This window comes from Macaca mulatta, chromosome 19, assembly GCF_049350105.2.
Source record: "Macaca mulatta isolate MMU2019108-1 chromosome 19, T2T-MMU8v2.0, whole genome shotgun sequence".
NCBI classification, from domain to species: Eukaryota; Metazoa; Chordata; class Mammalia; order Primates; family Cercopithecidae; genus Macaca; species Macaca mulatta.
This window is the reverse complement of record NC_133424.1, coordinates 53903346-53930496: the sequence shown is the minus strand read 5'-3', so window position 1 is coordinate 53930496 and position 27151 is coordinate 53903346. Positions and strand designations below refer to the sequence as shown.

General features: G+C 43.2%; 1 protein-coding gene across 2 annotated transcripts; it reads left to right on the top strand.

Annotated features, from left to right (window-relative positions):
* Window positions 1-6790: 6790 nt before the first annotated feature.
* On the top strand, window positions 6791-25245 carry LOC144337519 (pregnancy-specific beta-1-glycoprotein 7-like). 2 transcript variants are annotated; one of them, XM_077983056.1, is made up of 7 exons: window positions 6791-6939; window positions 8214-8573; window positions 13851-14129; window positions 16828-17106; window positions 17505-17759; window positions 22897-22981; window positions 24760-25245. In XM_077983056.1, the coding sequence occupies exons 1-6, from the start codon at window positions 6876-6878 to the stop codon at window positions 22929-22931; spliced, it is 1272 nt and encodes a 423-aa protein (XP_077839182.1). In that variant the 5' UTR covers window positions 6791-6875; the 3' UTR covers window positions 22932-22981; window positions 24760-25245. The 2 variants fall into 2 exon arrangements, with proteins under 2 accessions (XP_077839182.1, XP_077839183.1); XM_077983057.1 differs by lacking the exons at window positions 22897-22981; window positions 24760-25245 and adding exons at window positions 19092-19093; window positions 21197-21714.
* The last annotated feature ends 1906 nt before the right edge of the window (window positions 25246-27151 follow it).

Genomic DNA, 27151 nt, shown 5'->3' with positions numbered 1-27151 from the left:
TGTCTCCAGACTTTGCCAAATGCTTTTCCCAATGAAAAAATTGCCCCTGGCAGAAGCATTAATCTTCACTAATCTATAAAAGCAAATCACCACTAAAATCCATCACCTCTTGGTAGAAGAATTGCAAGTGTGAGAGGGGTAAAATGGAGGTCTTCAATATCTACTGAAATGACTTTCACTTATTCAGAAATTTGATGTCCCAGAAGGCATATTTAGAGGTGATGCCGCATGGCTGCCTGTACCTCACAGCAGAAAGGGTATGGGTTTTCCAAGGGTCTGTAACCGTGAACGGGAAAGGTCTGTAACTACGAAAGGGAATGACACCCACTGGGTTACATTAAAAAGTAGGATGTAGGGAATTCTGTAGATATTGGGAGGAAAAAATACACAACATAAACCCAAACCCCATTCTGATTCTCTCACTATCTTAGGGCTATCTTGGCTATCTATGAATGGTAGCATAGGGATTTTTGTATATTTTCAAAATTGTATACTGTTGGACCATTTTTAAAATAGGAATAAATCCCAAACTGGACCAAGTAACTGGAAATTGCTGGAGTCTCACTTTTGGCCAGGAGAGCTGACATCCTGCTCCCCCTGGCCTGGACACTGTCTGACTCAGGGACTTAAATGCTCTCTTATAATGGAGAAGGAGGATGTTTTGAATATTCTCACCATTCACACATTCACCTCTCACACCTGTCGACCTCTCAAACCTCTTGCCCACTCTTGGATTTCATTCTAAATTTACTGAGCTCTATTCATGTCCCTTGTGCATTCCAATATGTGGTGGGTCCAGGTGGTGGCTTCTGCCCACGATTTTATAAAAAAAAAAAAAAAAAAAGACTCTCGAAATGACTTTCCCTGACACCTCCTTGAACTGACCTCCACCTGCAGCCCCATGATCATACCAGCAGTATTTGGACACTTTTTCTGGTAATCAGATGCTTTCCATCTCTCATTAGGAAATGTGACTCTCTCCACCCTGCATAAAGATTTCCCAGTAGAAGTGAACACAGAGATACTGCCTGTGTGTTCCCAAAGAAAACGATTTCTCTAAGAACATGTGAAAGCCGCAATTATAGAAAAGACCACCTAAAACATACCTTACATAGATGATTCTCACCATTCCTTTAAGAGATACATTGTAAAACATGACATTAATAATTATTTGAGAAGAATAAAGCAAGCATACTGTTTTCTTAAATTAATTTTAATAAGGTGGTTCCTCCCATGTGCCCAGGCTGGGCCTCTGAACAAAATTCTCCATCTTCAGTGGCAATGCCTGAGAGGATGACATGGACTTAGGCCTGATATGCAGCCATTCCTGTCTACCCTGACCCTGATGCAGGACAGTATCAGTTCAGGGCCCAGATCTCCTGCTGAAGAGCTGAGAGAGAAAATGGAATATCCAAAGCCTCTAACCTTTTTCCAGTCCACTGCAATGGGTAACAGTGCAGTCCATTTGCCCCTGAGGACACTCACCTGCTGGTCTTTGGCTTCTAAGAGTCAGACCTCATTGGCTTCTCTGTGTCCTGGCTGCTTTCACTCTGCTGAGACCTGCTCTTTCCCATGGGGGTCACTCTCCTGTCAGGCATATCCTCCAGCTCCAGCTGACAGGTCAGCCAACCCAGAACCAAGAGAAGGAACAAAGATTTCAATATCTAGTATGTCCAGCAGAGATGTAACCTGTACAAAAAAATAAAGAAGTAGAGATGCACACAACTCCCTTGACAACATTTTGTCCCAAAGCAATGTCTTCTGTGCCCCTCATTAAGAAGCTCACTGTCCCTCACCACATGGGCAAGTGCTTCCAGGGTGTCTCAATTCCTAATGGGAGGCAACACACATTTTAACACAGTATCTCAGCAAAGGAAGTGGTGATAATTCACCTACTTTGATAAAGTTCCTGAAAAGATCTCTAGACTACAAAATTTTCCTCCGAAAGGAGACAGAAAACGCTTTCCCATTTGCAAAACATTGGCCTCCTCGATTTTCAAAAAAGTACCCTTGAAAGAGTCAAAGCAATTTTGCCAAAATAAATTGCAGAAATTGAACTTTCTTTTTTGAAATCTCACAAAACATTACAACTATTAAAAACAGAAGCTGCTGGCATAAGAATACAAATAGGGACCAAAGGGATAGAATTGAGAGTCCAGAAATAAACCCTCACCCTCATAGTTCATTGCTCTTGCATAAGGGTGTTAAGATAATTTAATGGAGGAACAATCCTCCTCTCAAATATCGGTGCAGAAAAAATAGATAACCATATGCAAAACAATAAACTTACAGAACTATACTTCCAACCATATCAAGCAATTATCTAAAAATGGATCAGTGAGTTAATTATAAGTTCTATAACCATAAAAAATCTTAGGAAAAGATATAGCGGTAAAACTTAATGACCTCAAATGTGCCATGGATTCTCAGGTATGACTCAAATGCATGAGAAACAAAAAGGAAAAATAGATAAATTGGGCTAAAGATGTAAGCCTTTTATGCATCAAAAGTATTATCAAGAAAATAAAAAAAGCAAACACAGAATGGGACATAATAGTTGCAAATCACTCAGACAATGGTTTCATGCCCAGAATATATAAAGAACGGCTACAACTCAATAACACAAAGACAAACCACCCCATTTATATAAATGGGCAAAGGACTCGAATAGACATTTCTACAAAGAAGATACGCAAATCATCAAGAGGGACATGAAAAGAAACTCAACATCACTAGTTATTAGGAAAATACAAATTCAATGCCACAATGAGATACCACACTACACCTACAAGTATGGCTACCATTATTTTAAAATGTTAAATAACAAGTGAAAGCATTATGTAGAATTTGGAATCCTCATACATTGCTGGTGAGGTTATAAGAAGGTACAGCCACCAGGAGAAACAGTTGTGCTGTTCCTCAAGAAGCTAATCATAGAATTCTCATGTGAAACAACATCTATTCCTGGATATGTACCCAAAGACTCAAACAGGTACTTACATAGGAATGCTGATTGCAGCATTACTCACAAAAGATAAAATATGAAAACAATCCAAGTGTTCATCAACACATGAATAAACAGATGTGGTCACACATACAACTGAATGTTAATCTGCCATAAAGAGGAATGAAGCTCTGACATCCGCTGGAACATGCATGGACTTTGGAAATCTTATGCTAAGTGAAATATGTCAGAAACAAAATAACATATATGTATAATTCCATTTATATGAAACATCAAGAATAGGCAAATTCATAGAGACAGAGTACAGGTGATCAAGGTCTAGGGTGGAAAATACAGGGAGTTATTATTTTTTTAAAAGATACAAAGTTTCAGTTTAAAATGATAACAATTTTCTAGGAAAAATAGTGGTGATGGTAACTGAACACTCTGCATGTAGTTAATTCCACTTGAGTGCACATTTTAAAGTGATTAAAATAGCAAATTATTCGCAGAACTGTGAAAAATCAATTTCTATTATTTAATTCACCCAGGCTAAGGTGTTTGTTATGGCAGCTGAAGCCCATGAATACATCATCTGACCCAGTGTTTTCCATGAATCGTATCAGTTTTTCAATCAAGTTAACTGGAAGCTGTGGGGAAAAGAAAGATCAGACTGTTACTGTGTCTATATAGAAAGAAGTAGACATAAGAGACTCCACTTTGTTCTGTATTTGAGATGCTGTTAATCTGTGACCCTATCTCCAACCTTGTCCTTGCAAGAGACATGTGCTATGGTGACTCAAGGTTTAAGGGATTTGGGGCTATGCAGGATGTGCTTTGTTAAACAAGTGCCTGAAGGCAGTATGCTGGTTAAAAGTCATCACCATTCTCTTAATCTCAAGTACCCAGGGACACGTACACTGCCAAAGGTTGCAGGAACGTCTGCCTAGGAAAGCTAGATATTGTCCAAGGTTTCTCCCCATGTGATAGTCTGAAATATGGCTTCGTGGGAAGAGAAAGACCTGATCGTCTCCCAGCTTGACACCCGTGAAGGGTCTGTGCTGAGGAAGACTAGTGTTAAGAGGGAAGAAGGCCTCTTGGCGGTTGTTGGCGCTTGAGATAGAGAAAAGCATCTGTCTTCTGCCCATCCCTGGGCAATGGAACATCTCGGCGTAAAACCCGATTGTATGTTCTGTTTACTGAGAAAGGAGAAAACGGCCTTAGGGCAAAAGGGGGGCCTTGCTAGCGCAATGCTGCTCTTTGTGCACTAAAAAGGTTTATGGAGATGTTTACATATGCATATCAAGGCACAGAACTTTTCCTTAAACTTATGTCACAGAGATCTTTATTCACACGTCTTACTGCTGACCCTCTCCCCACAATGATCCTATTATCCTGCTACATCCCTTTCTCTAAGATGGTAAAGATAATAATCAATAAATACTAAGGGAACTCAGAGACCAGTGCCACCGTGGGTCCTCTGTATGCTGAGTGCCAGTCCCCTGGGCCCACTTTTTCTTTCGCTATACTTCATCTCTGTGTCTCATTTCTTTTCTCAAGTCTCTCGTTCCACCTAACGAGAAACGCCCACAGGTGTGGAGGGGCAGGCCACCCCTTCAAAAGCTCCTGTGCCCAGCAGAACCAGAGGTCCCAAAACAAGAGCTCCAGCAGGGGCTCAACCAGCACAGGTCCCATAGGGCAGCCTCGATGTCAGGCTATGGATGGCATGTGAGGCTACAGTGATACAACCACAACATGAAACTGTAAGTCCCTGCACCCCTTCCATTGATCCTCCTGCCCTGCTGCTCCCTCTTCTGCTCCAAAGCCCATGTGCAGTGCTCAGCCCCAGACATCACTGCCCCCAGGGCATACACGGGGCCGCCTAGAAACACAAACTCACAGAAGGTGACGAAAATCTGCCTTTGGGACATCCCATTGTGAAAGCGGGAAAACAGTGAACGTAGAGTCACAGATACTGGGACTCACGGAGCTGGAATGTGATGGAGCTGTAAAATAACATATGGGTGACCTCATGTGAAATGTGCAGATCCTTGTGGAATAAAACACGCAGCCTGGCCTGGGACTTCGGCCACCCACACTTCCCTTCCAGTCCACCAGAGGGCGGCAGAGTCCCTTCCAGCCTGGGGCCTTCCCAGGGGATGCCGACCTCCCTCAGCAGAACCCAAAGCGGAGAAGGGTCCACCCTCACCAGGGTCACCTAGGCCCAAGTCCTCAGGGCCCTCCATGCTCCCAACACGGACTTTGTCAGCTCCTCCCTGACCTGGTGGCCGCCAACCTAACACCACTCCCTCTGCAGGCAGCTCCTGCCCCACACACCTGTTCCTTCCCTGGGATCAGCTAAAAAGACATCTCCCATTGCAGCGCTGGTGCACAGGACGCCACACTGGGCTCTTTCCCCTTGTGACCTCCCTCCATCCTCATCAACTCTTTCTGTCACTGCTCCCTAAACACCCGCCCGTGCTCCACCTGTCCTGTTCTCTGGGGCATCCCAGGCCAACCCTAGCGCTGATACAGAACAGCGGCTGCCTGAGGACCCACAGCCTCCCTGGGAATCAGTCAGGCACCCTGTGACCTGTCTACCCGCTGCACCCCGTGGGGCGCAGAGCGCGTGTGATGGTCACGCACAGGCACCATCCAGGATGTGGCCTCCTACCCCCGGCTGTCCCTTGGGAAGACAGACCTCTCCTGTGTCCCTGCTGGGAGAAGGAGGTATTATTGTTCTTTGCTCCCAGTACACAACTCACACCCAGCCACCCTCTCAGGGGTGAGCAATGTCCCTCCAAACAGGATCTCTGGCGACTGCCTGTTGCTTCTTTACAGAGAGCAGCTTGGCTATGTCAAAACCCTCAGGACAGACCCCTGGGTATGTCAGCACATGGAGGGCTGAGCCCATCATGACCACGGAGTAAGTTGGGATGAATCTCTCCAGCTCTGAACCCCTGTTCTGTCCCAGGCTCCCCTTCCTGCGTCTCAATGAGCCATGTTCCACGGGGTTCCTGGGTAACTCCCCACTTCCTCCTGCACCACCATGTGGAAGGTGTGGTAATTACAGGACACTCAGATGGGCAGAGACGAGACGACACCAAAAATGGTCAGGAAGAAATGAGAAACCCTGAGCCCCAGCTCAGCCACCAGTCTCCAGGGAGCAATAGAGTGACTAAAACTGTCCTTTGACCATGGAACTCACAGCCCCCACTGAGCAACCAGCACAGGCCTCTCCTCCCAAGAGACATGAGAGATTCACCCTGCACGCCTCCAGGAAGGACACTTTCCTCTGGGACACCCAGGTCCTGAATGTTCATCCTTGGAAGCTGCAGCCAAGCTAGACACAATTAGAGAAAGGAAGGGTTCCTGTCATCAGCCAACACACAACTCACCCACAGCACAATGGGGTGTCCCTGTGACAGGGACCTGGTGCAGCTCCAGCCTCCTGCACTGAAGGGGAGAGCCAGATGGGGAGGAAAGAAGGCAAAGGGCGTGAATGTGCACCCCAAGCCAGACCCATGGGGACAGCAGGAGGCTGAGGCCCAGGACTGTGCTTGCCCAACCTACAGGGTATGTGTGTGACTGTGTGTCTCTTTTGTGTGTGTGTGTGTGTGTGTTTCTGCACATAGTGTGTGTTGAGGTTTGGTGACAGACTGCTGAAACAGACAGATGCCTCCACAATTCCCAGGGACCTGACACACAGACAAAAGGTAAAAGAGAAGGAGGGACAAGGAGGCAGGACTGAGAGGGGAAGGGAAAGAGAAGTGTCCTGGGCACAGACCCCGCCCATGAGCCTGAGAAGTGCTCCTGCCCCAGGAAGAGGCTCAGCACAGAAGGAGGAAGGACAGCACAGCTGACAGCCGTGCTCAGAAAGTTTCTGGATCTCAGGCTCATCTCCAGAGAGAACACGCAGGCGGCACAAGCCATGGGGCCCCTCTCAGCCCCTCGCTGCACACTGCACATCACCTGGAAGGAGCTCCTGCTCACAGGTGAGGAGAGAACTTCCTGGGAGAGGACAGGAGGAGGAAGCAGAATGATTGGATGGGGTTTCCTGGAGACGATGGGGTTCTAAGAAATAAAAGAAGCCAGCACTTTGGGAGGCTGAGGTGGGCGGATCATGACGTCAGGAGTTCAAGACCAGTCTGGTCAACACAGTGAAGCCCTGTCTCTATGAAAAATACAAAAAATTAACAAGCTGTGGTGGTGTACTCCTGTAATCCTAGCTACTCGGAAGGCTTAGGCAAGAGATTTGCATGAACCTGGGAGGCAGAGGTTGCAGTGAGCCAAGATCTCGATACTTCATGCCAGCCTGGGTGACAGTACAAGATTCCATCTCAAAAAAAAAAAAAAAAGAAGAGAGAAAAACAAAAAAACAGAAAAGAAGGCTGTTTTGGAGCCTGGATAGGGGAAAATACACCAGAGAGGGACATGGGTCAAAACAGGAAAATCACATTGAACCGGAATTGGTAAGAGGTAGGAAAATCTCAAGTGTTCTGTTTTCCTGGTTAATCATCACTGGACACCACATTTTGAAAAATGACAATAATAACTATTATCAGATGACACTTCAAATGAAAATATAAGTGGGGCATGAAACACTGTCCTCAGCAAAAAACCTCAACAATTGGGGAAAGAATAAAAGAAACAACCCAGGCATGGAGGGCCCTGGGAACCTTCACATCTACAGAAGTCTGCAGCCTATCTCAGACACTGGGGTACAACCAAGATCACAAAAGTCCCTGTCCTCATGGAGCTCACTCTGTCATGGGAAGGAAGACAAATATGCAAAGAGATCTAGAATGTGAGGTCAAGTGTTGACAAGAGCTCCAGAGGGAGTAGAGCAGGGAAATGTCAGAAAGGGAAGACCCAGGGTCTCTGAAGGAGGTGTCAGGAAAGAAGTCTAAGGATGCCCTGATGTGAGCAGGAACTGAGGGTGGTGTGCAGGGAGCCGTGAAGACCCCTGGGGAAGAGGATTCCAAACAGAAAACTGCCAAGGTCAGAAGGGTTGAAGGAACGGGGATCATGCTGCTGACCTTCACCCAGTAGGACAGTAGGACACACACACACACACAAACACACACACACACAAAAGGCGTGTATGTGTGTGTCCTACTGTCCTACTGGGGTGTGTGTGTGTGTTTGTATGTGTGTGTGTGTATCTTCAAGGCTGATGATTGAAGAGATCTTCTCAGGACCCAGGGCCCAATGTTTTCACCCCCATACATAGGTCTCAATATTGACTGATGCTCTCTCCACCTCCTAGCATCACTTTTAATCTTCTGGAACCCGCCCACCACTGCTCAAGTCACAATTGAAGCCCAGCCAACCAAAGTTTCCGAGGGGAAAGATGTTCTTCTACTTGTCCACAATTTGCCCCAGAATCTTACTGGCTACATCTGGTACAAAGGGCAAAAAACGGACCTCCACCTTTACGTTACATCATATGTAAAAGATACTGAAACAGTTATAGCTGGGCCTGCATACAGTGGACGAGAAACAGTATATTCCAATGCATCCCTACTGATCCAGAATGTCACCCAGAAGGACACAGGATCCTATACCATACAAATCACAAAGCGAGGTGATAGGACTGAAGGAGAAACTGCACATTTCACCTTATATCGTGAGTGATTCCACATGATCCCTGGGTGTTGGGGGGCGGGGTCACTTCTACTTTGCACACACAGGATTGTCAGGCCTGGACTGTGCCTTTGTCCCTCTCTGCATTATGTCCCATATTGGGGTTTTGGTATTTAGTGCAGGACACACACAGAGGAGACAAACTTCAACAGATCAGAATTCCTTTCCTGCCTCCAGACCCTGCAGACACTTGTCGCACAAGAAGGACAGTCTGATGGGGGGTGCTCAGCACGAGGAGATCAGTCTCAGCCAAGCACCTCATGCCCTCTTCATAAACCTTACCCTGAGAAACACCCTGGAGAACTCAGTAGGGCTTTGCCTAAGGGGCAAAGATACTCTCAAAGAAGCTCAGCTCTAGAAGCTTCAACCCCAGACCCCTGTCCCTTAATCCTTACTCCAGATAAAGCTGAGGAGCCTGTGCCAGGGCTCGGTTGTGGCAGGGCTTACTGGGACCAAGGATTCACCAGCTGTCTGAGGACTGTGTCTCCTGGAGCTGCTCACTGCCAGGGCTCAGCTCTCAGAGGCTCATCTAGGCAAGGACAGAGCTTTCTTCACCTGACACTCAGAGTGGAGAGGACAGAAAGACAAGCTTTGTAGGCCATCAGCCAACTGTCTTGCAAGGCTTAGGACACTCCAGAGAAACTCTAATGTCCCTGGAAGCAGAAACAGAAGAGAGAAAATGTACCTGGCAGCAGCTTGTCCACAGGGATCTGACCTAAAGGTGCTCCCTCATGGAAGTGAATAATAATAAATGCTGTTTGTGTGAACACCTCCACTGTGCCAAGCATTAGGTCAGGTGACTGTGAAGAATTTACAATTTATTCACAGATAGCATGAAAAGCCACAGTCCATTTGCCATTTAGCTTATTTGACTGAGAGAAAACTGAGGCACAGGAAGGCACAGTCACTGAACAAGAGTCACACAAACACAAAAGGCAGATCAGGGTCACATGAGGTCTGTCTGCAGCCACAGGTCCATCCTCTCCTCCACCAGAAGTGAGGGCTTATTGGGTTCCAAGGACCCCATAGTCAATTATTGTCTCAAATCGTCTCTTCTTAGGCATCCAAACCTCAGAGGAGTGAGAGCAAATGGTCAGCTGATTAGTCTGTTCTCCAGAATTAAATCACCTGTCTCAACTGTCAGAGTCAGTGCAAAAAATGTCCAGGCCTCCCCCTCAGATCTTCAGCCTTATCACTGAACCTGAAATCCTGTTTCCCAAAGTGTCCATGTCACTGGCATGACAGGATAAAGGAGAGAATCTTGTTTTCTTTCCCCACTCACACCCCGCACCAGCACAGGCCCAGTGAGAGACACACACTCAGGAGCTCTCGCATAACAAATGAAGGAATTGAATGAAGAAATGAATGGTCCATAACTGCTTTACAGAGTGGACCTCAGACGCAGCATCCTAGGAGGTCTAGCCACACCTGTTTCTTGTCCTTCAGAGGCTGTCACCCATATTTCATCCTCCCACTACCTCTTGCCCCTAAAGACACCCCATCTCATGTAACTCTGAAGCTCTTTGGGCACGGGAGGGTTTTCAGGGCTCCCTGGTCCTGGACTTTTGAACTGGGGTCACCTGGTCCCTGGGGCCTCTGAAGTCACTGTAGCCCCCATTGCTCACTGCCAGGCTGTCTCTGCCTCTCTCTGCTTCTCTGTGTCCCTCATCTTCCTCCCACTTCATTCTAACTGGCAAGCCCTGCCCTGCACAGCTTCTTCCTCCACCCCTAGGCCTTCCCCAGACACTCCCTCTAACTAGGCTGACTGTTCTATTATTACTCAAATCAGCCTCCCTAGTGGATCAGGGGTTAGAGATGTTCAAGGATAGTTTCAGGGGCACAGGACTAAAAAATGGGTACTGCTGATTGTTTGGGGATGGAATCATGGGGGTGGAGGGAAATGATCTGTTTGTGCTTGAATTCACCTCTAGGTGGGGACCACGTGACTGGCTGAACCATTAGTAATGGGTATGAATGAGGTCAGCCTGTTGCCAGAATGCAAAGAATGAGAAACATCTCAAAAGACCAATCTCAGGTTCTACAATAGTGATGTTATCTATAGGAGCAATTAGTTACAAGTTTTGTAAACTCTGGCCAAATGACATTTGAGGAGTAAGGGATTATAGAATCTATGCCTACATTTTAGCAGAATTCAGTTTCCTCCTGTAATCTTACTCTCATGGTCTTTCACCAGTTTTACAAAGGCAATCCCTGGGCAAAAGAAGGGTATTAGTGTTATGGAGGAATGATTATCATTCTTGCTTCAAAGTTAAACCATAAACTACATTCCACCCATGGTTAGCCTGGCCTATGTCCAGGAATGAGTGAGGACAGCCAGCCTGAGACTACATGCCAGATGGAGTCAGCCATGCTAGTTTGCTATCACTGTTGTAATCTTTGCACTGACTCACCAGGGTGTCAGAGGCTGGACAGGTGTGCAGTCTCCAAAGCCCATGGACTGATTTCACCCATTTCACTCGTGACTCCATCCTCAACCTACTGTGGAGCTCACATTCTCCAGTCACTTCCTAGAGACTTCTGGTTTCCCGTCAGGCATATAACAAACTTGAAATTTGTCACTCGATTCTAACAGTAAGTAAAAAGCTGAACAAACTCAAAAGTCAACAACTCATTAAAATCCCTCAGAGATGGCCAGTCACAGTGGCTCACGCCTGTAATCCCAGCACTTTGGAAGGCCGAGGTGGGTGGATCACAAGGTCAGGAGATTGAGACCATCCTGGCTAACATGGTGAAACCCCGTCTCTACTAAAAATACAAACAAATTAGCCAGGCGTGGTGACGGGCACCTGTAGTCCCAGCTACTCGGGAGACTGAGGAAGGAGAATGGAGCGAACCCAGGAGGCAGAGCTTGCTTGAGCCACGATCGTGCCACTGCACTCCAGCCTGGGCAACAGAACGAGACTCCGTCTCAGATAAAAAAAGAAAAAAGGGGCTGTTAGAGAAATGTAGAATGCTTTAGATGATTACTGGTGGATTGCACACAGCTGAGGAAAGAATCTTTTAGCTTGAGGATGTGTCAATAGAAACTTCCAAAAATGAAACAGGAAAGTTCAAAAAGAGTGTGGGAAAAAAAAGTTGAACAACAAATTCAACTTCATATTTAACATTCTTTATTGACAATAGCAATTTTTAAATTTTGTAGTTGCGGGACAACTACCAAGGCTGTAACATACACACAATGGGAATACTGGTGGTTTCGGGGACCTGTTGAAGTTGGCCAGGTGTGTGCTATCTGATGATTTTACTGCCTGTGCCACATACGATTGTTTCCTCATGATGATGCCATTTTCACAAGTTGGGATTCTTCGTGTGGGCGACACATGAACCGTTGGCATCTCACTTAGACTCTTCCTAATTCACACAAACTGAAACTCTAGTTGTATTTCCTGAGATTGGGAGAAAATGAAGAAAGAATTTCACATATCTGTTTTGGGCTCCTCCCCATTTTTCCAAACTGCACAGAAATTAGAAACAGGGAGCTCTTTTTATATTTACTAACATAACACTCATCACTTCTTTTAATTCGGCATCATTCCTCCCTTTATGTAATAGACACACTGGCCAGTTCTGTCCTTTTAACGGGACTCTCTCTACTTAAGGACTTGCTAATTTCAAATCACGTTTGGCATCTTTTTTGAGCATAATGTGATCCTGCTGGAATTCACCCCACACCTAAACCTGAACTGGGTGTCAAGAGAAATACTACTACCAGCAATTGATCTTAGATGTTTGGACCATCAGTAAAAATTTCCACTTACGACAACATTTTAATGTTTCCTCCAAACTTTTTAATGTTTTGTTACTAGAGTCAAAACATAACATGAGGTCTAAACTCCTGACATTTTATGGGAAAATTACAGTATCACAAATTGAGCATGCAGAAATCCAAAATCTGAAATGCTCCAAAATCCAACACTTCTGATGACTGATGTGGTGCTAAAAAGAAATGCTCACTGGAGCATTTTGGATTTTAAATTTTTCAGATGTGGGATGCTAAACCATTACATCTACTGCAAATATTCCAAAATAAAAAGAAAGTTAGAAATCCAAAACACTTGGTTTTAAGCTTTCTGCATAAGGAACACTTTATCTGCATGAACTATAGGCATGAAGCTGTACAGGAGATCTCTAGAACCTCCTCATCCTGCATAACTGAAACTGCACACCCACAGAGCAATGCCCTATTCCCCCGACCCTAGCTCCTGGAAACTACTATTCTACTCTCTTACTCACTCTGGAATCCACTGCTATTTGGTACATAGAGTAGTCAAACTCATATAATCAGGGAGTAGAATGTCTAATGAGAGAAAGTATCTGCAAGACTTCTTCCCAAATATTGGTCTAATTCCCAAACACATAGGGTCCATGAGGGCCAGACTTCCATCATCAGTTCATGCTCGCCCTTCCCATCAGTCAGTTCTGCATTTGCAAACATCCACATGTATTTCTAGAAAGATCCACATGGTCCTCACCTGCCCTCTACAGGGGGAAGGGAACATCATGGACCCAGAACAGGGAACATAGCCTTGGTCCAAAGTTATCAGCTCTTGCCTGTCCCCTTCACTCTTTGTAGGTCATTCCTTGGACTCTGCTCTATCTTTAGAGGTCACTGGCTAAAGTCAGCCACTATGAGACAGCTGGGAAAACTGCCCCACCTTGTGGCTCCACTGCCTGATGACTGAACTGACATCCAAGCTTGACTCTGGTCTCCCCAGTGTTATTTCTACTGAAGTATGCAGTCCCAGGCCAGGCTTCACAGTACTCAAAGGGCTTAAGGACAATGGGAAGTTCCATCATCTATATCTAGGATGTCCTTGGAAAGGGAAGCTGCAGAGAAAACATACCTTGGGGGGCAAAGTAAGACTGAAACTAAGACGATTCCAGCACCACATGCTCCAGGTGAGGACCACAGGGTGGGTCAGGCAGGCAGTTGGAGAGGGAGGGACTCAGAGTCACCAGGGGCTGTGACTGCTGGTCCTGTGTCTTGCCATGACCCAATGCTGCTGCTCAATACACATTTGAGAAAGTCTGTGCTTCTCACACATAAAGCAGGTAGCCTCACAATCTCTGAGCCCTCAGATTGCCATGCATCTGTCTTGTAACACACACACACACCTGCCATGGGCTTTTAAGGAGTGGGGTGCGCTGAGAGGTGGGAAATGCCATCTCTGATTGAAAAATGTCTTTGGACGAATCAAAGGTGCCACACAGGGCAATCTTCTCTCTGTTATCTGCATAGTGGAGACTCCCAAGCCCTACATCTCCAGCAGCAACTTAAGCCCCAGGGAGGCCGTGGAGACTGTCATCTTATCCTGTGATCCTCATACTCGGGATGTAAGATACCTGTGGTGGATAAGTGGTCAGAGCCTCCCTATCAGTCACAAGTTGAAGCTGTCCAAAAACAACAGGACCCTCATTATATCTGGTGTTACAAACGATACTGCAGGACCCTATGAATGTGAAATGAAGAACCCAGTGAGTTCCAGCCGCAGTGACCCAGTCACCCTGAATCTCCTCCGTGAGTATTTTCTGTTCCTCTGTGTGTCAGGCTGCCATCCCAAATACACATGGCCAGAGGCCAGGCCTCTCAGTCCCTCTCAGGTCCAAGTACAGAGACCTTTACCCCTGGACATCAAAGCTGGCCATGACTACTAAGAGTAGGCTTAGGTTTGATCAACAATGGGAGAGAAGAGGCTGCTCCTGTCATGGGAGACTCAGGATCCACAGCTTATGATGGGAGAAACAGGGGAATGTCTCAGGCTCCAGATCAGTGAACACAGCAGGGATTTGACTGGGACCTCAGTGTTGTGACTTAGCTCATAGGGTCACTGTGGCCCTTCCATAGACCAGGATTTTCCCTTCCCTCTGACAACATCAGCTGTGCCTTTATTCTCTTTGCTCCAGATGGCCTGGATGCCCCCACCTTTTCTTATTCATACACCTATTACCATACAGGGGAACTTTTCAAGCTCTCCTGTCTCACAGACTCTCTGGCAGAGCATTCTTGGCTAATTGATGGGAAGTTCCAGCAATCAGCACAAGTGTTCTTTATCCCCCAAATCACTAAAACATATACAGGGGTCTATGTCTGTTTCATCCATAACTCAGTCACTGGTGGAACAAATCTCATAATCAAGAGGATCATAGTCCCTGGTAAGTGGATCCCTGGAGCACTGGCAATATGTTTTCCAGTGAAGTCTATCTGGTTATTCTGGCTGTCAGAAAAGAGCCATCTTCCCTCTGCAAAGGGAGAGGGAAAATCAAAAACCCAGGACAGGGAATATGTTTCTGCTCCAAAACCACCAGCTCTTGCCTGTCGCTTTCCTCTTTCTAGATCATTCTTTAGACTACATACTAACAATGAACAATGTGAAAGGAAATTAAGAAAAGAATTTCAATTTACATTAACATCAAAAGGAATAAAATATTTTGGAATAAGTTTAACCCAAAAGTCAAAGGGTTATACCCTGAAAACTCCAAAACATTACTGAAAGAAAGATGACATCAATATATGGAAATACATTTCATTTTCACGGATTGGAAGAATCAATATTGTTAGGAAGACAATACTACCCAAAGTGATCTGCACATTCAATGCAACCCCTACCAGAATCCCAGTAACAGTTTTTGCAGAATTGCAAAAATCTGTCCTAAATCTCACCTGACAGGCTCTTATTAATGACTGCCATGACAGAGACACTGAGAAAAAGATGCAACCATGAAAAGGTGGAAAGATTTGATGACGTAGAAAATAGCAATCAACCTTTCTCACATCCCAAAGCCTTCAAAAATATACTAGTGCAGCATGGCCAGTATGGAATTGACCAAAAACTAATCACCAAGCTAGAAATGTGGTGTGAGAAAAAAAAAAGGGCAAGAATATATTTGGCTTATCACCTACCACTTTTGCGTACTAATCTGATGCTGAAAAGAAATGCTCACTGGAGCATTTTAGATTTTGAATCCTTCAGATTTGGGATGCTCAACTAGTAAGTATATGATAAATATTTCAGAATCAAAAAAATCACTTTTTGTCCTAAGTCTTATGCATAAGAAATACTCAATCTGTGTGAACTGTAGGCATCAAACTGTACAGCAGATCTCTAGAACCTCCCCGTCTTGCATAACTGAAACTGCATACACATGAACAACTTCTAATTCTCCCCACTCCCAGTTTCTGAAAACCAGCAGTCTCTTCTCAGATTCCCTCTGGAATCCACTTCCATGAAGTCCCTAGAGTAGTCAAACTCATGGAATCAGAGAGTAGAGTGTCCAATGGAAGAAAATATTTGCAAAACTTCTCCCCAAATTTGTCTCATAACCATCAAACACACATGGTCCATGAGGACCAGATTTCCAGCAGTTCATTGCCACCCTTTCCACCAGTCAGTTCTGCATTTGCAAATATCCACATGTATTTCTGGAAAGATCCACATAGTCCTCACCTGCCCTCTGCAGAAGGAGAGGAAACTTAAAGAACCCAGAACAGGGAATATGGTTCTGTTCCAAAGCCACCAGCTCTTGCCTGTCCCCTTCACTCTTTCTAGATCATTCCTTGCACTCTGCTCCATCTTTGGAGGTCACTGGCTCAAGTAAGTCATCATGAAACACCTGTAGAAAACTGCCCCACCTTGTGCCTCCACTGCCTGATGACTGAACTGACCTCCAGGCTTGACTCTGGTCTCCCCTGTCTTATTTCTGCTGAAACATCCAGTCCCAGGCCAGGCTGCTCAGTATCTTCAGGGTTTCGGGACAATGGGAAGTCCCATTATTACTCATCTCTAGAATGTCCTTGGAAATGGAAGCTGCAGAGAAATCACATCTAGCGGGGCAAAGTAGGATGGAATTTGGAAGAGATCCAGCAGTTACACATTCCAGGTAAGGAACCCAAGGTGAGCCAGCGAGTCAGTTGATTAGAGAGGGACTGGGAGGGGTACCAGGGGCTGTGACTCCCCCTGATATGTCTGTCCATGACCCAACACTACTGCTCAATTCACACTTGAGAAAGTCTGTGCTTCCCTAAGACAGAGCAGGTGGCCTCACAGTCTTTGAGCCCTTAGGTCATCATGCATCTGTCTCCTGACACACGCGCCAGCTGTTGACTTTCAAGGACTCAGGAGGGCTGAGAGGTGGGAGATGCCAACTCTGATTGAAGGATGTCTGTGGAGGAATCAAAGGTGCCACACAGGACAATCTTCTCTCTGTTATCCACACAGCGGAGCTGCCCAAGCCCTACATCACCAGCAACAACTTCAACCCCATGGAGAATAAGAATGTTGTAGCCTTAACCTGTGAACCTAAGACTCAGAACTACACCTACGTTTGGTGGGTAAACGGTCAGAGCCTCCCGGTCAGTTCCAGGCTAAAGCAACCCGGTGAAAACAGGATCCTCATTCTAGCCAATGTCACAAGAAATGACACAGGACCCTATGAATGTGAAATACGGGACCGATTTGGTAGCATCTTCAGTGACCCTGTCACCCTGGATGTTCTCTGTGAGTACCTTCGGTTCCTCTGTGGCCAGGTCACGAGCTTAAATACAAACGACCAGAGGCCAGGCATCTCAGTCTCTCTCAGGTCCAAGTACAGACACTTTTATTTCTGGACACCTGAGCTGGCCATGACTCCCTGCCCTGGGAAAACTTGGGTAGGCACAGCCTTAACCAAGAATATAAGGGGAGGGGATGCTCCTGTCATGGGAGACTTGGGGTCTACAGCCTGTGATGGGTCTAAGCCTGAGAACCTTAGGCCTCATCTCAGTGAACAGAGAGGGGGTATGGCTGGGACTTGAGGGTGTGTCTTGGCTCAGAGGGACACTGTATCCCTTTAAGAGACCAGGAGCATCCCCTTCCCTCGGATGACATCACCAGTGGCTTTATTCTCTTTACTCCAGATGGTCCAGACTTCCCCAGCATTTTCCCTCCATTCACCTATTTCCATTCAGGAAAAAACCTCTACTTGTACTGCTTTGCGGACTCTAACCCACCGGCAGAGTATTCTTGGACGATTGATGGGAAGTTTCAGCAATCAGGACATAAGCTCTCTATCCTCCAAATTACTACAGAGCATAGCGGGCTCTATGGTTGCTCTGCTCGTAACTCAGCCACTGGCAGGGAAATTTCCACATTCAAGAAAATCAACGTCTCTGGTAAGTGGATCCTGCATCATTGGCAATAGGGTTTTAGGTGGAGTCTATCTGGCTTTCAGAGAAGAGTCAGGAAAACATTTTTATTCCCAGCCTGTGTCCCATGGGCAGAAGCAAATCCTAAATTCTCCTCCTGAACCCTCCCAATTTGTCTCTACAGACTATCTTCTCCTTGTTTTACTGTTTTCTCATGGTTGACCTTGTGTCCAGCCTGAGAAAGGTTGGGAGGGGGCTTTGTCAGCCCTGAGCCCTACGTGGTGGAAGAGGCTTCACAGAGGGACAAGAAGGAGAGTCCTCAAGATCAAGTTGCTTCTCGCTGTCACCGACACATCCCTTTCTGCCACATCTTTGTTTTCTTTTACCTACTCCCTGAGCTAAAAGGAACATCTGAGGCTTTGAAACAAGCTCACATTTTTCCTCCAAATGAGAGGAGGAAGACCCTTGCATGAGGGAGGAGCAACTCAGACTGCTCCCTGCTTTGCTCCGGGCTCCTCTGGTGACGCCCTGCCTGACTCCACCTGGGGTGGGACCAGCATGATGGAGAAAGAGCCCTGGTGGCCTGTCCTGAATTCGGCTAAATCGAGCTGCCAGTTGAAGTGAAGCCTAGGCTGCAGGGAAATAAGAACAGAGGGAGCCTTGGGGCAGACTCTTGAGCTGTGTCCTGGCTTTGAAATCACCGGCTGTACGAGGTTGTGGGCATAGCACGTGGGACACAGCACAGAGGACAGTGAGTGATGCACACTTGGAGAAATAGGGAGATTCACCTCTGGGGCTCTGCATGGCAGGAAAGGGGCATGCCAAAAAGTGTATATTTATAGAGAGGGTAAAACTACTGAACACTTCATATGTATCTAATATAAGACTTATCATTAACTATTTCTAAGCATGCAATTTAGTGTTGTGTAACCATCACACTATCCATTTCCAGAACTTTTTCCTTTTACCATATTAAACCTCTGTACCCAATAAACAGTAACTCTCACTCCTTCTCCCCATAACCCTTAGAACCCAGCATTCTACTTTCTGTCTCTATGTAACTGGCTATTCTATCTTTTATAAATGGAATTATATATTTATTATCCTTTTGTGTCTGACTTATTTCAGTTAGCATAATATCTTGAAGGTTCATCCTTTTGGAACGATGTATTGGAATTTTATTCCTTTTTATGGTTGAATATTTCGATGTATAGACATACCTCATTTGCTTACCCACTTATCTTTCAATGGACTTTTCCTTTGTTTCCATTTTTTGGCTACTGTGGGTAATGCTTCTCTGAACATCAATGTGCAAATATTTGTTCAAATTTCCTTCAATTCTATACGGAGCATGTCCAGAAGTGGAATTGCTGGATCAAATGGTAATTTATTGTTTAATTTTTTGAGAAACAGCCACACCATCTTTTACAGTGGCTATAACATTTCCCATTCCCACCAGCAATGCACTAGAGCTCCAATTTTTCCACCTATTTGAAAACACTTGTTGCTTTGTGTTGCTGTCATTGTTGTTTATCAAAGCCATCCTAAAATGTGTGAGGTGGTGTCACATAGTGGTTTTGATTTGCATATCTCTAAGTATTCGTGATGCTGAGGAACTTTGCATGGACTTATTATATATTTGTATATCCTCGTTGGAGAAAACTATTTTAATCCTTTTTTCATTTTTTAATTGGGTTATTGAATGTTTGTTGTTTTTGACTTGTAGTTTTCATGTATTCTGGAAATTAATTTCTTATCACACTTATAATTTGCAAATATTTTTCTCATTTCATGGGTTGCCTTTTTGCTCTCTTGATGTTATTCGGTATATAAAAGGTTTTGATTTTTATGAAATCCAATTTATCCATTTTATTTGTTGCCTATGCTTTTGTTGTTACAACCAAGAAATCATTGTGAAATCCAATATCATGAAGATTTTCTCCTATGTTTTCTTCTAAGAGTTGTAGAGTTTTTGCTCTTACATTTAGATCTTTGATCTATTGTGGGTTAATTTTTGTATATGGTGTTAGGTAAAGGTTCCACTCATTCTTGCCCTTGGATATACAGCTTGCCCAATATCATTTCGTCAGAACACTGTCCTTTCCCCCATTGAATGATCTTGGCACACTCGATGAAAATCATTCGGCCATATATGCAAGTATTTCTTTCTGGGCTCTCTGTTCTATTTCATTAATTTCTATGTCCTCCTCTATGCCAGTACCACACTGTATTCGTTACTGGGGCTTTGTAGTAAATGCTGAAATTCGGAAGTGTGAGTCCTCCAGCTTCATTCTTCCTCTTCAAAGTTGTTTGTCTATTTAGAGTCATGAGATTGAATATAAATTTTAGGACAGATTTTTCTTTCACTGCAAAAATGACACTGAGATTCTGATAGGTATTCTATTGAATCTGCAGCTCACTTTGGGTAGCATTGTCCTCCTGAAAATAAAATATTGAGTCTTCTAATTCATGAAAATAAAATGTCTTTCAATTTACTGATGTCATCTTTAATTTCTTTCAGTAATATTTTGTGGATTTCAGGTATAATCATTTCACCTCTTTGGTTAAACTTATTCCTAAATATTTTATTCTTTTTGATATTAATAGAAATTAAATTTTTTTCTTAATTTCCCTTCAGATTGTTCATGGTTAGTGTATTGAAATATGACTTATGTTTGAATGTTGATTTTGTATTGTGCAACATTACTGAATTCATTTATTAATTCTAATAGGTTTGTTCCACCTTTAGGATTTTCTACATATAAGTTCAAGTTATCTGCGAACAGAAATAATTTAACTCCTTTCTTCCAAATTGAATATCTTTTTTTAAATACTTGTCTAATTTTTCTGACTAGACCTTTCAATACTACATTGAATAGAAGTGTCAAAAGCAGCATCCTTGTCTTGTTCCTGCTCATACAGGGAAACCTTTCAGTCTTTCTCCGTTGCATATGATGTTAGCATTGGGTTTTTCACATATTGTCTTTATGTTGTGGTGGTTTCCTTCTATTCTTAGTTAGAATGTTTTTATTATGAAAAAATACTGAATTTCATCAAATGCTTTTATTGATTCAATCTCATTACTGATTATAGTTCTATTCATATTTTTGTGTTTTTCTAGGAATTTGTCTATTTTATCGAGGTTATCCAATTTATTAGCATACAATTACTTATAGTACTTTCATAATCATTATTTTATTAGAATTGGTAGTAATTGCTTCATTTTCCTTTTGTTTTTTGTTTTTTGTTTTTGTTTTTTGGAACAGAGGCTCTCACTCTGTAGGCCAGTTCAGGCTGAAATACAGTGGTGTGATTATGGCTCACTGCAGCCTCAACCTCCTGGCTCAAGCAATTCTCCTCCTTCTTAAGCCTCCCAAGATACTAGGACTACAGATGCATGCCACCATGCCCAGCTCGTTGGTTTTTTTTTTTTTTTTTTTTTTTTTTTTTTTTTTTTTTTTGAGACAGGGTCTCCCCAGGTTACCTATGCTGGTCCAAACACCTGGCCTCAAGAAATCCTCCCATTGTGACCTCCCAAAGTGCTAGGATTAAAGCATGATGCACCATGGTCAGACTGCATTTTCATGTCTGATTTTAGTAATTTTAATCTTCTCTCTTTTTTTCTTAGTCAGTCTAGTTAATGGTCGTCAGTTTTGTTGATTTCATTTTGAAGAATCAACTTTTGGTTTCATTAATTTCCTCTATTCTTTTTCCATTCTCCATTTTATTTTTGTCCACTCTAATCCTTATTGTTTCCTTCATTCACTGTGCTTGGGTTTAGTTTGTTTTTCTTTCATATCCTGAAGTATTAATGTAGGTTGTTGATCTGATATCTTTCTTCTTTTTTAATGTAAGAGTTTACAGTTATAAATTTCTTGCACAAGACTCTTAACTTCTCTGAATCTCTGATTCCTCACCTGAAAATTGCAATGAGAGAGCTTGCTTCATACCATTCTTTTAAATGTTTAAGGCAGTCAGTGAAACAAGATGACACACACAGACAAACCAATGTCAGCTGCTATATTACTTCCATCATCATTAGCCTTGAGGTCAAATAGTCCTAGAATCAAATGTCAGATCCACCTATTACTAGCCATATGACACCAGGAAAGTTTTCACACTACTCTAAGCTTCTGTCTTTTCATTGGCAAAATGGAAATAATGTCTACCTAACAGGATTATTGTGTGAAATAAATGAGGTACAAGTAAAGTATTTAGCACACGGCCTGGCACACAGGACATGCCCCTCAACAGTAGCTAACTGTTTCCATATATATATAGAAAAAGAGGTAACACATAAAACACTAGGACATGGTGACTGACTGCTTGTGGGAAAGAAAGGAAAAAAGCTAAGTGCAAAGAATCAAGCCTGCTATGTTAGTTTTTACCAACTGACATGAATCCAGGATGGGATTAGACATACAAGATAATTTATCAGGGAAGGCACTTGTGAGGGAATGTGGGGCAGGCATGAAGGTAGTGTGGGAGAACCCACAGACAGCTATGCAAAGCTGACTACTCTGAAAAAGAAACAGAAAGAAATTTTAGGTTACAATGCAGTTCTAAGAGACTTTTTGCAAGGCTGATAGGGAGTCCTCCAACCAGCCACTCATTAGAGTTAAAGAGAGCCTCAGAGAACTAGGCTTGCTTTCACACTCTTGCTGGGAGCCTGTGGGAAGGAAGATTTCTGTACAAAGGAGGTGGTGAATTTGAAATGCACTGACCTGGGCCTTCTGTCAATCAGGTCCCTTTCATCCATATAGATATAAAACTCTTAGTTCCAATGAATGAGACCTGGCAGGGTCTCATTCATGGCTGCCACAACAGAGACTCTGAGAAAAAGATGCAACCATGAAAAGGTGGAAAGGCAGAAAGTTCTAATGACACAGAAAGTAGCAATCAGCCTTCCTCACATCTGAAAGTTTTCTGAACTATCTGAGTGCAGTAGAGAATTGGCAGAGGACTGATCACCAACCTAGAAACATGGTGAGAGGGGGAAAAAAACTGCAAGAACATAATCATCTCCCATCAACTTTCCAACAGAAATGATGTATTCCTTTAAGAAACAATTATAGAGTACCTCATGTTACATCCTTGTTCCTGAGGCTCCCCCCTGTAAAATAACATCACCTCCATTCCATCTTCTCTTTTCTTTCCATGACAGCTCCTTCGGGAATAGGAGATCTATCCTGGGCTTAATCCGATATAGCAGCCATGATGTCATTTCTGTATTTCAGGAAGACTGGTAGGTATGATGGCCTTTCTCTTGTCCTTTTTTGTGCAGGGCCGACTGCCTGCTCCCTGTACCCTGCTGTCTTTTAGACATAGTTATCTCCAGCCTCTGCTCGTTTGTTTCTCAGATTCAAATGAGAAACACAGTATCACATTGTGAAACCCTCTTCATTATTTTTCACATCTCTCAATAGTGTAATTCTCTCCATTCCCACAAAGCTCAAACACTTCTCAAAGTATTGCTTGACTTCTTGTCTCCAGACTTTGAAACATTCCTTGCAAATGACTGCCTCATTATCTTTCTAAAATCTAGTTAATTCACTTAATCAAGAATCTCCAGGAGTCTACTCTAGCCTATTTGGTAACTTCACATTTCTTCTATTTACTAATCCTTCTCACTTCCTTTACCTCTATTTCCTAGTATAATTCCTCCATCCTAATTAGAACTGTCTTCCTACACCACCCTACCCTTTCACCCATATAGATATAAAACTCTTAGTTCCAATGCTACGCCTAAAAACAGGGTGAACTCCCCTCCACCATCTGCACTACAGACTTAACCACTCCCTTCATCACAAGCAATCTCTGACCTCGTGGAGAACAAAGAAATTAGGATTAACCTGTGAACCCGAGACTCACAGCACAACCTATGTGTGGTTGACAGCTTTTCCTGATGACCAATTCATGTGTTCCAAAAAGATACAGAAATGAAGAAGGCAAGGTCCCTACCCCAGGGGACATAAAGCCTAGGACAGGAAATGAGACCTGAAAATAATCATGATACCAAAAAGAAAAAAGTGAAGGCCACAAGAAATCAGAGAAATATGATGGGAAATAAAACCACACGTTGGAATCACTGGAAAACATTTTAAAAGTGGATACTCAACCCCCACCCATGAGTTCCAGTTTAAAGGTCTAGAGAGGGACCCAGGCATTGGTAATTTTTAAGTCTTCCCTGACACTACAAACATGTAAAGAGGATGGAGAATTCTTGTTGTAATAGGTAGAACTTAAAGCTAAATCAATGATTTTCAGCTAGAAGTACTGGAATTACCTAAGGACCTTTTCCAACATACATAAGACTATACCTTTTTGGCCCTAAGTATTAATGGGCTACACCAAGAACTCAGTAATCCAGTTGGGAAACAGAAGCTAAATGGAAAAGCCACCTTATTTGATATGTTAAAATATATATAAAGCATTTTCAAATGAGTGATAAGTGATGCTAAACCTTCTCTAAATAATATTTATGGGAATGTTAATACTATGAGTATTCTACGCTGGGCGAGGTGGCTCACACCTGTAATCCCAGCACTTTGGGAGGCCAAGGCGGGTAGATCATGAAGTCAGGAGATCAAGACTATCCCGGCTAACAAGGTGAAACCCTATCTCTACTACAAATATAAAAACAAAATTAGCCGGGCGTGGTGGCAGGCGCCTATAGTCCCAGCTACGCTTCAGGCTGAGGCAGGATAATGGCATGAACCCGGGAGTCGGAGCGTGCAGTGAGCTGAGATCGTGCCACTGCACTCCAGGCTAGGCGACAGAGCAAGGTTCCGTCTCAAAAGCAAAAATAAAATATAATAACAAAAATAAAAATAAATTTTAAAATGAGTATTCTAAAAAAACTATATGAAATTTCTGGAAATCTAGTATGTTATCAGTCATAGTGTCATATGCACAGAAGTAACTAGATTACTAGATTTCTATGTGAGCTGTGTCTTTACCATAATAAACCTAATAAAAATCTCATTAGATTTTTTACCATAGTCATTTTAAATCTTTGTCATTCCAGGACAGCTGCTTTGATTCTTCTTTGAAGTATTTACAATCAGCTACAGTCCAAAATTGTTTTTTCTTCCAGAAGATATATGGAAAAGACTCTGATGACAACTCTTGAATACAAGTTTCTGATAACTTCAAGATCATACCACTGGACTCTCTGAGAACTTTCAAAATTTTAATGAACAGGCTGATACCTTCATGAAATTCAAGACAAAGAAGAAAAAAAACCTCAATTTTATTGGACTGAATCATCAAAAGGATAATGTTTTCATAATTTTTTATTTGAAAATGCACTGATTCTTTGAATGTTTTATTCTCCAGATTTATGAAATTTCTCTTTGAAGCTATTTATAATTTACAGCAATTTGGTAAAGTATACTTTTGTAAACAAAAATTGAAACATTTGCTTTTGCTCCCTATCTGAGTGCCCCAGAATTGGGAACCTATGCATGAATATTCATATGCTTATGGTAATAAAGCTATTTGCACAAGTTCAGTAAGAATCTACCCTCTTTATAACAGGACACATATGAAAACATTGGTTGTATTACCAAGGCTTTGACTGGGAAGTTCTATTTGACAATACACATAGAATAAACCCATAGGGAATGCAGGCAAAGTCTAAAGTTGGCCTTGGTTTGGCTTCCTAGCCTCAAGAGGTTTTTAAAAGTTTGATCTGAGATTCTTATAAAACTTCTACCAAGCAAACTTTAAAAAGAGCCTCTATGGTCCATTACTACTCTTGCTGCACTTAGGTAAATAATCTAGGCAAGTTTGGTGAGACTCAACCTATTTGCAAACAAATTCATCCTACTGGAATTATCTTTGGTAAAATAGACTCCTATATAGAGAAAAATTATGTTGAAAAGAAAAACTGTAGTACACCTGTTACGATATTGAATCACTGTTCATTATCTTTGAGTATTTATAATCCACTGGTAGAATGGACTGGACCTTGAATTCTTTTAGTTCTTCCAATTCAATTTTCTCCAATGAAATCATTAAGAACAAGAACAGCTCTACTCTTGAAGCCATATAAGTTGGAGGTGGACAACTCAATGTCAATTTCATGGGAAAATGCTCCTGACAGAGGTGTGGGCCATTCAGAGCTCACCAAATATTCAACGCCATGACTTAGAGACACTTAAACTGCAAACCACGACAACAAGTTGATGACTTTACACTGTGGATAGCTTTCCTCAAGATGTCAGAACAAGACTCAATCATGATGAGACTCTTACCTCTCTTAATTTGTCCTTGCTTATGCCTGTCTCCTTTGCTTCCTAGAATAATGCTGTACTTAGGATTTCATAAGAAGTAGTTTTTGAGAGTAAGTTAATAGCGTCAGATATATCACATCAACCACACTTTTTTTTTTAAAGATGCAGTTTCTCTCTTGTTTCCCATGCTGGAGTGCAATGGCACAATCTTGGCTCACCACAACCTCCGTCTCCTGGGTTCAAGTGATTCTCTTGCTTCAGCCTCCCTAGTAGTTGGGATTACAGGCATGCGCCACCACACCCGGATAATTTTGTATTTTTAGTAGAGACAGGGTTTCTACATGTTGGACAGGCTGGTCTCGAACTCCCAACCTCAGGTGATCCACACACCTTGGCTTCCCCAAGTGCTGGGATTACAGGCATGAGCCACCACAACTGGCCCACACATTTTTACATAACAAGAGATCCTTTAGTCCACCCAAAGGCTGACATTAGCTGCATCTTTAACACAACATTTTCTTCAAATGTATGGAGTTTTTTTTAGGCTTCCACTTCTATACTTGCCTATTCTTCTCACACCCTGTTTTAATTTAACATAGGCATGCAATGCTAGAAAATAGAATTGCTCTCTACCAGCTTAACGGGGGAGCCTGTACAGTTTCTGACACTTCTTGTTGCACATGGATAAATACATCGGGTATTATAGATACTCAGTTGTAAAAATCAACAAATGTGTTGCCTGGTTAAAATGACTAGACTCTTCTGGCTTCTTCTTTGATCTATTCTATTGTAGTTGGTTTGTATCTTGCCTAAGGTGCATATTCCAAACTCTTGATATTTTCATCCTGACAGTCATACTGGTAGTCTCTCTCATGTGGTGCAATCTACGAACATTTTTATTTGTGGGCAAATATTTGTGTGCAGCCATTCTTCAAGTATCAAATTCTTTCTCTTGGGCTGCAATTCAAAAACTCAAACAAATGTGTCGTTTATGAGCCGGGGGCAGTGGCTCACATCTGTAATCCCAGGAATTTGGGGGGCAAAGGCGGGCGGATCACAAGGTTAGGAGTTCGAGATCGGCCTGGTCCATATGGTGAAACCCTGTCCTACTAAAAATATAAAAATTAGCCAGGAGTGGTGGCGCCCACCTGCAGTCCTGTAGGGAGACCCCCTGAAACCATT